The sequence below is a fragment of the Polypterus senegalus genome, chromosome 5 (assembly GCF_016835505.1).
Source record: "Polypterus senegalus isolate Bchr_013 chromosome 5, ASM1683550v1, whole genome shotgun sequence".
NCBI lineage: Eukaryota > Metazoa > Chordata > Cladistia > Polypteriformes > Polypteridae > Polypterus > Polypterus senegalus.
In genome coordinates, this window is record NC_053158.1 from 23,498,979 (window position 1) to 23,514,662 (window position 15,684).

Genomic DNA, 15,684 nt, shown 5'->3' on the forward strand with positions numbered 1-15,684 from the left:
ATTTAATCAGGATAGAAAAAGAATGGGAAGGCCCAGATGCACTACTGCATAAGAGGATAAGAACATTGGAGTGTATAATTTGAGAAAAAAAAAACTTCTAGGTCCTCAGTTGGCTTCTTTCTTAAATACAAGCCAAATACTAGTGTCATCTGTAGCAGAGAAAAGATGATTCCAGAATACTGGCCTTAGTGGCAGACTTTCAGAGTGTAGCATTCTTGGCTATATTGGCTATATCTTTAAATCTGATTATTGGTATCTTAATAAAAAGGCATAGATTTCTGTCCAAAACATGAACATTTCTGAGTGATTCCAAACTTTTGAATGCATATATCACAGATAAAATATTAAATTCAGTCTTGTTTTTTTGAAAATAGCTGTGCTGTGTGCCATACTCATACTATACATTTGTATGGTGAAAGTAACAAAGGGGAGTGGGGTGGTGAAGTTTTTAGAGTTGTTTTAATTGCTGCATTCACCAATTGCTGCCTAAAAATGTGACCTGATTTTTATTTACGATAACGTAACTGAAATTATACTGAAAAAAATAATGAATTGAATTTTTTCTTGTTTTATTGAACACACTTGTGCAACACATGGTCATAGATTAGATTCCTGGCACAATGACCACCTATGTAGAATGTGCATATTGCCCCATTACATCTGCATGGGTTTTCTCCGGTACTGTAGTTTTCTTCTATACTCCCAAAATTGCAGATGTTGTATTAATTCATGGTTCATTGTGGCTTGCACCCCATCTAATGAGGTTCCCACTTTACATTCAACACTGGAGGACAGGCTTCTGCCCTGCACTGGATAAATGGGTTTGACAGTAAATGGCAGAGTGCAGAAGTCAATCAATGCATTTACACACACATTTTAATAACCTGTTTATTCTCAAAAGAGCTGTGTTCTTAAACACAGTTTAAGCCATTATTCCAGATAAAGAAACCAGGTTATTGTTTTCTGCAGAACTAGATTAACATATGTACAGGTAATCGGGTTATTTGGCCAGGTTAACCCTTAACTATTTTACAGTTAAGGATTTTGTATTCTGCACATGTCAGTTGCACTCTGTTAGCCTGTGCATATATTTGCTTTGCACACAATTTCAGCAGCCACAGATATAAGCATCCACGAGATAAATTTCTTGAGGCAAATGCTCAGATGATCGCATTATTTGTTTTCAAGGTTGAAATAATTTGGCTCAGTATTTCAGAAATCAGTAATTTTATGTTGTTGAGCTCAATGGGCAGTGTTAGATTTAGCAGCAGTGTCTTACTAAGCCTAATTACTTTAAAGTAACAAGTAATACAATACATATTTTATTGAAGTAAAAATATTTGCGTTATTATTATCTTAGAAGCACTTGGGTGTAAGGCAAGAAGCACATATACCAGCATGCTGTTCCTTTGCAGGAGTTAATCGCATAGCCAAGCACAAAAGAGTGTGCCGCATGCAATTCAGTAACAGATGCCTATAGTGTCAGTTTAGTTTTAATCCAACTATATACATATGTCGAAACAGTGTGGTATGGTGACACAGTGGCCAGTGCTCATAATATGGATCATCAGTGGCTCATGTTGAGACAATTAATTCAGAATTTCTATTCCACACTAAATTCTGTTGTATTTTCTGATGGATGATATTTACATTATGCAGCATAATGATCTTAACTACAGCAATGCTTTCTTCCAAAGAGAAGCAAAACCATAAGAACCTTTTTGTTACTGTTATTTGATTGACCATATGAAAATTCTGGCTGCATTCAAAATGACGTGGTGTAACCGGAAACGGGGAGCTCTTGTAAAAGAGCACAAACTACCAAGAAGCTTAACAGTTTTTTTAATGAAGCCTGGCTAAAAATATGTCCAAATCAGTGTACTGGAACAATCAACAAGCACAGGGAAGGTTTAGGTGAATCCGCTCCTGCAGAAGGAAGTTCTAAAAGTATTAAATCAAAAGGTGCAGTTACTTTTTCAGCAAACACAGGACATTAATGTGTTCAATGAAAACATGAAAAAATAGATTTTCATGGTTTGTTTAATCAGATTCTCTGTATATTAATGTTAGATCTTAGGTGAAGGGCCAAATCATATTTAGACAACATTTACACAGAAACTCGTATATAATTCTAAGTAACAATTCATTTTTCCCTCATACACTTTGTCACGGTGTTATCGGACATTAAATACACCCTAGATTAGATTAGATTTATTTTTGTATTTTGTTCTATTTTTGTGCATGAACACTGCCAAACAAGAAAAAGACATTTCTTTTTATTTCTTATAGAACACTAAACCTTAAGTTTTATAGTAGCTGGTGGTTTTCTCCTATATAATTTTTGAAACCACTTAACTCCACTTTCTCTAGCAGACACTCTAGTCTAAAATATTAACTGCTGTTCTGGTCTCTATGGCTGACTCTTAGTGTGACCTGGAGAGAGTCGGTTAAACTGCTACTGCTCCAATTAGTGCTTAAAGGCACTATAGTGAAATATTTTGTAGAAATACACTAAGTTCTGTGAAGACCCAAATTAGATTTCTATTGTTAAAATTTGAGGACAAGCAGACAGTAAGGACTTTTTTTCTATTGCCAAGTCAATGTACCGCTCTCACCTTTGTTTATTGCTACATCTTCAATAAAACAAGAGGTAGTCCTGCTTATTTTGAACACATACATTATTTATGGTTATGTTCCTTACGTGTAAATGCGATGAAGAGACCTGGGACCTCATGCATAGCGCTGTGCATAGAATTCACACTATAACATGGCATAAGCACAAAAGCCAAAATGTGTTTTATGCACAGAAAAATCTAGATGCAGGAATCTGTGCGTACTCCCAACTTCCACGTTCTTCCACTACATAAATCCCAGTCAGCATGAAAAGTAACGCTCGTGCACGCGCCTTCTGTCCCGCCCCAACTCCTCCCAGAATTACACCTCCATGAATATGCAAATCAGTATAAATAGCCCTTAAGCTCAGCCTTCTGTGAAAAGACAATGGGAAAAGCACGGGGGAAAATATAAGAATTTCAGCGAACACCAAGTGGAGGCAAGGAAAAACTTACTATTTATTGGTTTAAACAGTGGTATAATCAACAAAAGGAAGCTGATCGAGTGACAGAGTGTCAGAGAAACTCGAAAGCTCGAGTCCACAAAGTTGTACAGTACCCGAAATAAAAAAGAAGTTGTCATATATCCAAGTCACCATGAAAAGGCGAGTCGTAGCCCAACATCTGAGTTTCGTATGAAAGCTTATTAGGGTACTGAGAAAAAAAAAAAAATAGGCACACAGTGGGGAAAAAAACAGGAAATGTCAACATTAATCTCGAAATTTCCACTTTAATCATGTAGTTTATTTTGTCATTAAAGTAGAATATCATAAACTTCATCTTAAAATCGATTAATTTACTAGTTTCTCAAATCCCATCGTAACACGTTAAATGCTTTGTTTTGTATTTGATCTCCTTTGTGCTCTGTGTGTGAATCACTATGTGGTTCTTAAACTGGCTTTCTCTTCCTCCGACAGGACACAGAATCCATTACATTTGTGATATTACAGCTGTCTGAATAATTAAAATACTGAGATGTATACGTGATATCTTTTTCATGATGATAGGAATGAAAGCATGTTATTAAACATGGGAACACGGTGACGGTACTGTCTCTTTCAAACATACTAACCCCCAATTCCTGTCCTTACTTTTCTTTCTCCAAATACCCAATCGCCACACAATCAGGTCTGTAATAGACGTTAAGCCATCTGTAAGCTTACAACGATGATTCTTTAAAACTTTTAAGGAACATTGAAATATCTTCGTAGTACGTGTTTAATTACTCTATCCATCTGTCCTTCCAGCATACAGCAATCAATCAGGATCAATGTGTGAAGTAGCTAGCGCTGTGGCACCGTGTCCTCACATGTTTAATTATTAACAATACAGATTATTTAAATGAAGTTAGTTTTATCTGTATAATATAATCAACATATTTTGCTGCATTTCATCTTAAAAATGATATTGTCATCATATGTAAATACGCGCTTTATAAAGTAGCACAGGTTGTGCAATATTATAACTGAAGTGCAAGTTTACAGTGATGTGATTGTACTTATAAGTACAAACAGTTCTACAAGAAGCACTTGATGGACTGATTGACTGTGTTTAAAGTTCTTGGGATGAAACTGTTTCTGAACCGCGAGGTCCATATGGGAAAGTCTCTGAAGCATTTTGCTGTGGCTGAGGCAGCGTGTGCTTGATGCTGTATCCCGATAATTCCCTTTCCGATCAGCTGCTACTTTGATTCATCACTCAGATACAGTGATATAAATACTCCGAGTTGTGCTGTTACGAGTAATATGGAAAAAGATGATCCGCTGTGGCAACCCCTAACGGGAGCAGCTGAAAGCAGAAAAAGAAGGTGCAGTGAAAGTAACAATGCTAAAGCAGTTATGGTATTTGGAATACTATGGCTATTCCCTGGACCATTTTATTGTTACAGGTTAATTACAATCAGATGCATTACACTAATAAACAATATGCAGTTAGTTTCGGTGTATTTATAAAGCCGCGTCAGGAAAATGAGTAACCACACAGGAACAGTAGCACTGCTTTGACGCTGGGTGCCGCCAGTCTGCAAAACTGAGCGGAGAACTTGAATACGACAAGGTATGAGGTACCGTGGAAAAGTGCGTTGTTTTACACCAAGTTTAGGTTTTTTACATCGCGATTTGAACGTGGAAACGTTCTTACACAACATTTCTGTGTGTACGCACCTTTTATACATGAGGCCCCTGGACTTCAGCACAGAGGTTAGCAAACTGCATTTTAATACTTGAAAACAATTTCTTAGTTTAGATAGTGGCTGATAAATGGGTTTGTGTTATAGGTGTTGTCAGTGACCTCACAATATTTGTCTATATTTTTGTAAATGTACAGAAACCAGCATCTCGATACCTGAGTATTGCAACAGAGAGGCATGTTTGTTGGGAAGTAACATCAGTCTTGTTTCAAACAACTGACTTGAGGCTGAAAACTACTTATTTATAATTTACAAAAGCAAAGTGCAAATGAGCAAAGGTATACAAAGAATCATTGTGTGAAGTTTTACTACAGAATTGAGTAATCAGTTGTAAGAAACAAGTTGTTAATGGAAAAAATACTTGTATTTAGGATTTTGTAGTGAAAACCTTTATCCTGCTTCATACCCGTGAAACACTTTTGCTGGATTGTAGCAAGTTATGTTTTGCTGCACATGTAACACTATGGAGATGGAACATTAAAACTATACAGCTAAAATACATTTTCAGAACACCGGTATTCTATTCTTGGTAGATGGATCGGAGAAAAGCAAAAGCAGATTTTGGAGGACATATAGGGACATCTAGGTATCATCATCCCAAGATGCTTTATAAATACTCAATTTTAGAGTAGTTATTTGCATTTATATTTATACAGTGATAACATGGGCACATTATCAAGACTTATTTTAAAATGAGTCTTTTTAAGAACACAGAGAGACAGTTGGAAACTCGTTAAGGGTAAATTTTGCACAAACATTAGGACGTTTTTCTTTACACAGAGAACCATAGACACAAGGAATAAGCTACCAAGTAGTGTGGTAGACGGTAGAACTCATGGTACTTTTAGAACGCATCTTGATGTTGTTTTGGAAGAATTAGGTGGATGTGACCGGTAAGCTTTGCTGGCCTGAATGGCCTGTTCTCGTCTAGAGTGTTCTAATTAAGTTTAACACAATGGTATTAGGAGGAAGAGACCAACCTTGTGCGGTAGCTTGTTCCAGACTCTAGCAACTCTTTGCATAAAGAAGTACTTCCTAGCTTCAGTCCTAAGTGCTTTTCCCCTTAATTTCCACTAAGGTCCTTGAGTCCGTGATTCACCATTCACTTAGAAGAATTCTGCTGGATATACTTTATAAATGCCTTTGGGGTTTTTGAAGACCTGGATTAGGCTCCCATGCAGTTTCCTCTGCTTAAGACTAAACAGGTTTAATTCTGCAAGTCTGTCAGATTACAAGATGTCCTTAAGTCCTGGGATGCACCTGTGTACCTGCACAGCTTTCATTTAGTGTGGTGATCAAAACTGTACATAATTCAATTTTACACTAACAGTAGTTTAAAATTAATGTGTCTGTGGTTTTCTGTGTGAAGAAAATCCTCCTAATGTTTAATGCAAAGTTTACCTTTAACAAGTTTGCAACTGTGTCCCTGTGTTCTTGATGAACTCAATTTAAAATAACATAACCTGACATCCTGTTATCCTTCTTAACAGCTTCTGAACACTGTCATTTCATGAAGATTAGCTTTGTAAGATATATGTTTGCTTTGTCATTTATAAACTGAGATTATTTTCTTTCATTGCAGGTATCTTGTTGGCCAGAGACTTGTGAACTATGAGAGGAAGGCGGGCAAAGTTAGTTCTGCGCCACCAAGTAGCTCTCCTCAAGAATAACTCTCTCCTTCCCACTATGCTTGCTATAGTGGGGAGGATAAAATAACTTTCTCTTGCATCTTGTTTCTTTTTTATTCCTTCACATTTTAGTTTTCAGGCATTATTCATTTTCTTTTCCCACGTATTACCCTGCTTGTCAAAACTGCCTGAAATCTGTACATGTGTAAATAGAAAAAAAATGTTCACCTTAAATTCGATCCTGGATGAAAAAAGAAATAGAATTTGCATTGTACATCTTAAAGAATATGTATATTAATTTATTAAATTTAGTTGTCACTTTATTTTGGACTCTTGTTATTCAGTTTGAAAAGTATGTCTAGAGAATTGGATTGCCAAAATATCATGACTCAAACGCAGTCCTGACTGAAACATCTCATTTAAAGGGCCACACGTTGTTCTCTTTAAATAGATTCGTATAACACTCTTAGTGCACCTAACAGGCAATAAATGGGGTGGAATTGTTCAAATTGGTCTGCAACTAAAATGTATTAATACCCATTAAAAGTAATCAACAATGTTGTGTCATGACATCAGGTGTTCATGTATGTATGTAATGATACAACTTCTTCATTATTTAACTTTTAATCAGTTTTATAAAAAAAAAAATAAATAAACATAAATTCTTAAGGAAAGGAGTTGTGTTGAGCATGTTTACTATACATAGGAAAGGAGGTAAAAGAATTATAAGAAACACTTTGTTAATGTTTTCTTAACTTTTATTTGGTCTGTCAATGATACTTTGGCAGGAATTAGTGCCTGGCGGACACCAAAGAGTTAGGAAAAGCATTGTAGATGTGCATGACGAATTGTGGTACTGGAAAGAATAATGTTTTGGTTTTTTGTTTTTTTTTTTCTTTCCGGCAGTAATATCATGTTTTTATTCTTTTAAACATGTTGTTCAGTAAATATATGAAATAACCAATGTTCTTACTTTCTGGCAAGTTCCAGCTCTAACCATAGGGCTGCTTTTTGTTATTCCTGCATGTTTTCTATAATTACTTTGTTATTATTGTTTTTTTTTTTTGGTTTTTTTCTTGTCTAAATCAGGATTATATGCTTTAATATACTTTAAGGTCTGTAAAAGCAACACGAGACTGACTAACTTTATTTACTGAAATAGCATCCATCTGAGTTTTAACTTTATTATTGTGTTTTCTGATTTAATAGCTCTGTGATAGCAGATATACACATCCAAGATTTAAGCCTAACAGCTGGAGGAGTAACTCCATTACTGCCACGTAATTTTAACTGAGGTGAGAACAATCCAGTTTGGGCAACAGTTTATTTATGCACAACAGTCTCTTTTACAATAAGTGCAGTGAGCCAATTCAACAACAAGCTCAGTTTAACACAAACTAATTCAACCTAAATGTAAAGGATATATTACTTCCTAAAGATATGATTTACAGCAGTGTTTCTCACCATTTTTGGAGTCGTGACCCAGTTTTTCCCATGCAAGTGTGTTGGAATTAGGGATGGGGGATCTCCCCTTGGTGAGTTTGTCACAGAGCTTCACTCTTAGTTAATCAAGTGCGATTGTCGGGAGAATTTCCTCTTGGTGAATCGAGTGTGACCTTCATAGTGGCAGCCCACTTGCAACCCACAACCTTTATAAGCAATAGCAACTCGCAAACCCACAACCTTAAAAATGGGTTATGGCCTAGTGGTTGAGAAACACTGATTTACAGCCTTGTTTGGAGTGCTCTGCCCTTCCAGACTTATTGCACAGCCTGAAGCACCCCTCTTCCATGCGATTGTTATTTATTAGATAGTTTATTTTATTTTATTTAGATAGTTTATAATGATGAAGTGGTTCTTCGTCATTCTTCCATGGAGTTAATAATAACAATAATGATACAGTAATACATTTTATTTATTTTGTGCCTTTTCCATGCTCAAAGCACTTCATGGTGAACAGCAGTGTATACAAATAATATCGCATAAAACACTAAAGATCTATACAAGATATATCCATCCATCCATCCATTTCCAAACCCGCTGAATCCGAATAGGGTCACGGGGGTCTGCTGGAGCCAATCCCAGCCAACACAGGGCACAAGGCAGGAACCAATCCCGGGCAGGGTGCCAACCCACCGCAGGACACACACAAACACACACTAGGGCCAATTTAGAATCGCCAATCCACCTAACCTGCATGTCTTTGGATTGTGGGAGGAAACCCACGCAGACATGGGGAGAACATGCAAACTCCACGCAGGGAGGACCCGGGAAGTGAACCCGGGTCTCCTAACTGCGAGGCAGCAGCGCTACCACTGCGCCACCGTGCCGCCCCATACAAGATATATAAAGTGTTGAATTGGAATAAGAGAAAATAAACCAGGATAAAAACATAAATGCTCACGAAAACCCTGAACAAATAATATTGATACAAACACAAATCATCCTGAGCACCTGGTCATGGAGTGTAAACTGAATGAAGTTTCAGAATGTCAGGGTAAATTAAATGCCTTCCAGAATAAATGAATGTTTAGTAGTTATTTAAAATGTTGAATTGAGTTGGTTGATCTCATTAATGTAGAGAGGTTGTTCCAAAGTGTGGGTGCCCTGTTACCCATAGAGCACAGGTAAGTTTGGGCCACAATGAGATTCCCAGAATCAACGGGCTGTAGTGGGAGGACAGACGCTTAGTGATGGAGAAGGTTACTGATGTAGTGTGGTGCAAGACCACTTAAAACTTTGTAAGTTTGTAATAGAATTTTTTACTCAACCCCATATTACACAGAGTCGGTGAAGGTGGAGCAGGATGGGTGTTATGAGCTCACTGGTTACAACAGAGTTTTGATCTCTATAGGGAGTTACAGTAGTCGATGTGGGATGTCATAAAAGCATGGACATATTTCTTGGCATCAGAAAAGGAGAGGAAGAGCAAACATACACCAATCAGTGACAACATTAAAACCACCTGCCCCATGTTGTGTAGGTCCTCCTTGTGCAGCCAGAACAGCTCTTACACATCGAGGAAGAACTCCACAAGAGCTGTGAAGGTGTCCTGTGCTATCTGGCACCAAGATATTGGCAGCATCTCTAAGTCCTCTATGTTGCAAGGTGGGGCCTGCATGGGTCTGACACATTTTTTTTCAGCACATCCCACAGATGTTTGGATTGAGATCTGGAGAATTTGCAGGCCAAGTCAACACCTTGGAACATTTTGTGTCTTGTTTCTCAAACCATTCCTGAACAATTTTTGCACTGTGGTAGGATGCATTATCCTTCTGGAAGAGGCCACTGGCAGGGAATATGGTTACCATGAAGGGGTGTATGTGGTCTGCGGCAATCTTTAGGTAGGTGTCATAATAACATCCACATGAATGCCAGAACCAAATGTTTTTCCCACTTGGACATTGCCCAGAGCATCACATTGTGTCTGCCTGCTTGCCTTCTTCCCACAGTGCTGCCACGTCTGCCTCAGGTAAATTGTTCACACGCACCTGGCTGCCCATGTGATCTAAAAGAAAATGTGATTCATCGGACCAGACTATCTTCTTCCATTGCTGTGTGGTCAAGTTCAGATGCTGGTATACACATTGTAGGTGTTCTGCCTCAGAAGGAATTATTACCTTTATGAATATTCATGTAAATAGTTGTAAGGACGCAGAAATAGAGTTACAGGAAGTCTGTGGTTAGACAACAAGCTTCACGAATAGTCGGTATTTGTTAATCCCATTGAAGCAAAGCCTGTATTATTTTAAGTTAATTGGATAAGTATATATAGCAAAGTTTGTATTGTGTATTGTTTATTGCAAATCGGTAATTATTTGTAATGGTTTCGTTTTAGTTTCAGTCTAACTTCATAAAATTGGAGCCAGACTCTATCTTCTGACTATGAATCATTTGTGAAGTAGAGTTTGGCTGCTGTTTAGTTTCTGGTTCAAACACCACAGACGAGAACAGTAGAGTAGGGGTTTTCAGCAGTGGACAGTGGTCACCATAAGTACTCTGACTGGTCTGTAGCTGCACACTTCCAAACATAGCAAGCAGCCGTGCATTGTGCGTTCGGACACCTTTCTCACGTGGCCAGCATCAATTTTGTCATCAATTTGTGCTACAGTAGCTCTTATGTGAGATCAGACCATATGGGATAGCCTTCAGTCCCTGTGTTTTGGGCCCCCATGACCCGCTCACCAGTTCACCATCTGTCCTATCTTGGGTTATCTTTGGTAGGTAATAAGCACTGCATACCAGGAAAAACCCCACAAGACCTGCTGTTTTGGAGATGCTCTGACACACTCTTGTAGCCATTATAAGTTGGCACTTGCGATGTCAACATATCACCTACAAGAACTGACTGTTCACTTACTATCTAATATATCCAACCATTTGTAATGAAATAATATTATTCACATTCACCCATCGTGGTTTTAAAGCTGTGGCTGATCAGTGTACGTTATTGAGGTGGAAGTAAGAAAGTTTCGTAGTGTGATTTATGTGGGTAGAATAAGAAAGTGCGGAATCAAAAATGACACCAAGACTCCTAGCAGAAAAAAAGGTCTCATGACCCTCGTCATCAAGATTGATTGAAAGGGAGCCTCATTTTCTTAAGCTGAGCTTTAGTGCCAATTCAAAGGACTCCAATTTTGTTGCACTAATTTTAAGGAGTTGTGTTCTATCCACGTTTTAATTTCACTGAGGTAAGACTCTGAACACTGAAATAGATCTGCGTATCACCTGCGTAAAAATGATTACCCAGTCCAAAGCCATGAATAATATGTTGTCATCTTGGGAAGTACTGCATATCGGTGTATCAGACTCGGACCCGGGAGAGGCTGAAGGGTTTTGTTCCAGCCACATTTTTAACGGATGACCATTTCTTGCTGTCTAATTGATTGTCGTTTAAAAATTTAAAGCCCTTAATTGTGTCTTTTTTTTCCTCTAACTAACTAGTGGCCACACATTTAAAGGATAAAAAGTGAACCAACAGATGACGGGACATCTTGATCACATTTGCATCTAGGTGTCCATTGTGCAATACGTTTCAATAAAATCTCTGAAAAACAAAAGTGAAGGTCTAAGAAATACTCATCTGCTCTGCTCCACAAAACATTTGGACTGTGATCTCAGAAAAACTGAAATCAGCAATACTGGAAATGCACAGTGGAGCAGCACAAGAGCAGTATGAGGCAACGGAATTAAAGAACGGGGAGGATTGACAGCAACAAGCTCCTAAATGATAAATAGGTTATTTGTATAACACGTTTTCATACAAATGATGTGAGTGCTTTACATAAGATGAAGAAAGAAAAAATTATGAAAATTAGGTAATGCTAATTAACGAAGAATAAAGTAAGGTCTGATGGCCAGGGAGGACAGAAAAAAGCAAAAAACTCCAAAGGGCTGGAGGAAAAAACAAATCTGCAGGGGTTCCGAGGCCGCGAGACCACCCAGCCTGCACTGGACTGGGCATTCTGCTTAACCTAAATGATCTCAACCAGGCCTCTTGGTTTATTTATATACAGTAGAGTCTCGCTTATCCGACATAGACAGGCCGGCAGAACGTCGGATAATGGGAGGTGTTAAGAAAAAGCCTATTAAACGTCAAACTATGTTATAATTTTACACATTACGAACCTAATACAGTGGAACCTCAGTTCATGAATGTCTCTGAACACGTACAAATCGGGTTATGACCAAAAAGTTCGCAAAACTTTTGCATCTGTTCACGACCACACACTAGGTATACGAACGAGGCAGTTTCCCTTTCGGTTTGTGCGCGCCGATGATTTCCACACGTGTTCAGTCTCCATCTGTGCATTCCCTGTGCAGCAAAAGAGAAAGAGCGTGAGAGAGAGACACACACACACACACAGACACGCCCGAGAGAGAGAGAGAGAGGCGCAGAGAGACACAGACAGAATGACAGAACAGACAGACAGACACATGTGCACGAGATAGAGAGACGCACAGACAGACAGACAGACACGCACGCACGAGAGAGACACAGGCGCACGCACACACACAGACAGACAGACAGACACACACACACACACGCATGCACGCGAGAGAGAGACACAGGCGCGCGCGCGCACACACACACACCAGACAGACAGACACACACAGAGAGAGAGACAGACAGAATGCAGACACACACACACAGACAGACAGACAGACAGACAGAGACACACACACACACACACACACACACACACACACACACACAGACAGACACACAGACAGACAGACAGACAGACACATACATACATGCACGAGAGAGAGAGAGAGAGAGAGAGACAGACGCGCGCGCGACAGAGACACAGACAGAATGACAGACACACACACACACAGACAGACACATGTGCGAGAGAGAGAGAGAGACAGACAGACAGACAGACACGCGCGAGACAGACACAGACACAGACACACACAGACAGACAGACAGACAGCAGCGAGACAGACACAGACACAGACAGACAGACAGACAGACAGCCACATGTGCACGAGAGAGAGACACAGGCAGGCGCACACACGCACACCAGAGAGGACAGGCCACATACTCCACTGTAATCATGTTTTACAACAAAACAGAAAAATTTAACTGAAAAAATGAACTTAGCAACAAAAAATAGACTACGCTCACAACTTGCAGTTCTTGTTGCCGATTGATGCATTTTTATTTTTTGGTTTTTTTTTTGTGGTGGGAAGTCAGATAATACAGAATGTTGGATAAGCGAAGGTTGGATAAGCGAGACTCTACTGTATTTAAATATATATATATATATATATATATATATATATATATATATACGGTATACACATACACGCACGAAGGGGAGTCAAAAGTTAGAAAATGGAATGAACCTTAACAAAACTGTCATGATGTCGTCTCCACCCTTCTCAATGCACTTGCACCACCTGCCAGAACTCCAGCAGAATAAAAGGTTTTGCCTTGTCCTCTCCAGCACTCGTGCGCCGCTTTCTGTCTTAAATCAACGACCACCCAGCTGTTTCTTCAGGAAGTTTCTTTTTTAGTAAACATTTAAAAATGAGTCTCATAATCCTGATCACCACACATGGATTAAAACTAATATTGGAAAATCATATTTTCAGTTATTCTTTAAATCAACAGAAACAATCTCCTTATGTGGTAATAAGTTAAATACACGTCTACCTTTATCATTGCATTAAATGATGAAAATGAAAACTCTGGTGCACCTAAACAGCTACAAATAATGAGGACATCATCAGAGAGTAATTTAGAAGAACCTTGTCTTACAGTAGTCTCACAAACCTCACACATCTTGCCAAGATCAGGAGAGTTCTCGGAGGCCCCGAGAAGAACCAGTTTGTTGTCAAATCGTTGTAATGTCTCCACTGGCAATCTAGCCATCCAGGTCAGGTCATACCACTAAGTTCAGCCCAAGAGCTAACTGAAAGGAGAGTCCAAGAATCCCAAGATTAAAGCAAGGGATTTACTGGCAAGGCTTACCTGAGTCAATTTCAAAGTGTACGAGTCAACCATCTGAAATGGACAGCACAACTCTGAACAACATGAGAGGTCACAATGGAAGAAAGACGTCTCAGCTCTCAAAAAGACAATCCAGATTGATGACTGACGTTTCACTGATGCAACACCTACGTGAAGAACAGGACTGTTGAAACAATGTGCTGAGGAGATGAGATAATGATATGGTACAGCTGTTTCACCATAATGTCAGATATTCAGGTTTGGTGAAAACTAAAAACAAAAAACGCCTTTGGCCAAAAGAGCCTCACACCAACTGTCAAACATGGTGGCAGAAGCATCACGGTTTGAATCCACTTGTTTGCCTCAGAACCGGGACAGTAAATCCACACAGAGTCACCAATGAACTCCACATTCTTTAAAAAGGGTACTTGAGGAGAATTTCAGGTCATCGGTTGGAAAAAAAAAAGCTGACCTGTAAGTGGACACTTTGACAAGACAGTGACCCAAGACAAGAATGGCTGAAAAAGACATAATGGAGGTTGTCACGCGTCAGCACAAATCTTGATATAATTTAAAATAATGTTTGCTTACAAGATATTTTGTACTTTGCACATGGCCATATTTAAAATATCTGTTGACAAAAGAGGCGAGTTATTCTGTACTTTTATTTAAGACAGTGATTGCTTACAAGAGATTCAAAGTTATTTTATACTAATTTTAATTTTCTTTGCAAGAAATACAAGCTATTTTTTTTCTACTTTTTTTAAGGAATTCACTTTTTACATTATAAATACAATGGGACCTTTTTCATAAGACATTTCGTTTCAAGCAATGTGTGCTTTGATTTTGGTTGAAAAATATTCAGTAAATAATTATAAATACTTCATCTCTGTGTGATTCCTTCAATTATTGTAAAATCCATCCACTATCCAACCTGCTATATCCCAACTACAGGATCACGGAGGTCTGCTGGAGCCAATACCAGCCAGTACAGGGCGCAAGGCAGGAAACAAACCTTGGGCAGGGCGCCAGCACACCGCAGGGCACACACACACACCACTAGGGACAATTTAGGACCGCCAGTTCACCTAACCTGCAGGTCTTTGGACTGTGGGAGGAAACCCACGCAGACACGGGGAGAACATGCAAACTCCACGCGAAGCGAACCCACACGTCTCCTAACTGTGAAGCAGCAGCGCTACCCACTGCGCCACCCGATTGTAAAATCACAATGATAAAATATGCACTCTTTCATTAAAGAAAAAAAAAATCTCAGATTTAATAGTTATTATTTACAGTGTAAATCGTGTCAGTGAGCTACGCGGGCACAAAACAAACAAACAAACAAATAAACAAACAAAAACAACAAAATAATTGTTCATTAATCATAATCGAGGTAAAATGCTCAATTAATACCGATACTGATTTGGGGTCACATCGCCCAGCCCTAGGGGGCGCTACCACTAACAGTGTCGTCTCCTTCTCTCCCTGAGTAACCGCCCAGTGAGGGCACTTGGCTCCACCCCTTTTGATCCCCCATCCATAAAAGTGTCAGATTCATTTGCTAGGCGGATAAACTACTAGATTAAGTTACATTAGTCCCATTAAAAGTGACTCAAGTTGGCCCGAAACTCTGGGCGTGATGATTTCTCATTTGTATTAAATGGTACAACTTGGTTGGCACCCCAGATTTTGATCCGGCTACTTGTCGTTCCTGCCCCATGCCACAAGGTTGGCAAAATGGCAGTCAAAGCCCAGATCTTAACACTATTGAAATGCTGTGGGTGGGTGAAC

At 39.0% G+C, this 15,684-nt stretch overlaps 1 protein-coding gene across 1 annotated transcript in view; it reads left to right on the forward strand.

Annotated features, from left to right (window-relative positions):
• march6 (membrane-associated ring finger (C3HC4) 6) overlaps positions 1-6,751 on the forward strand; it is an 80,449-nt gene extending 73,698 nt beyond the window's left edge. The window contains exon 26 of the mRNA XM_039754379.1: positions 6,383-6,751. Coding sequence (XP_039610313.1) covers positions 6,383-6,470 — 88 coding nt within the window. The 3' untranslated portion in view covers positions 6,471-6,751. The remainder of the gene's footprint in view (positions 1-6,382) is intronic.
• Positions 6,752-15,684: the final 8,933 nt, after the last annotated feature.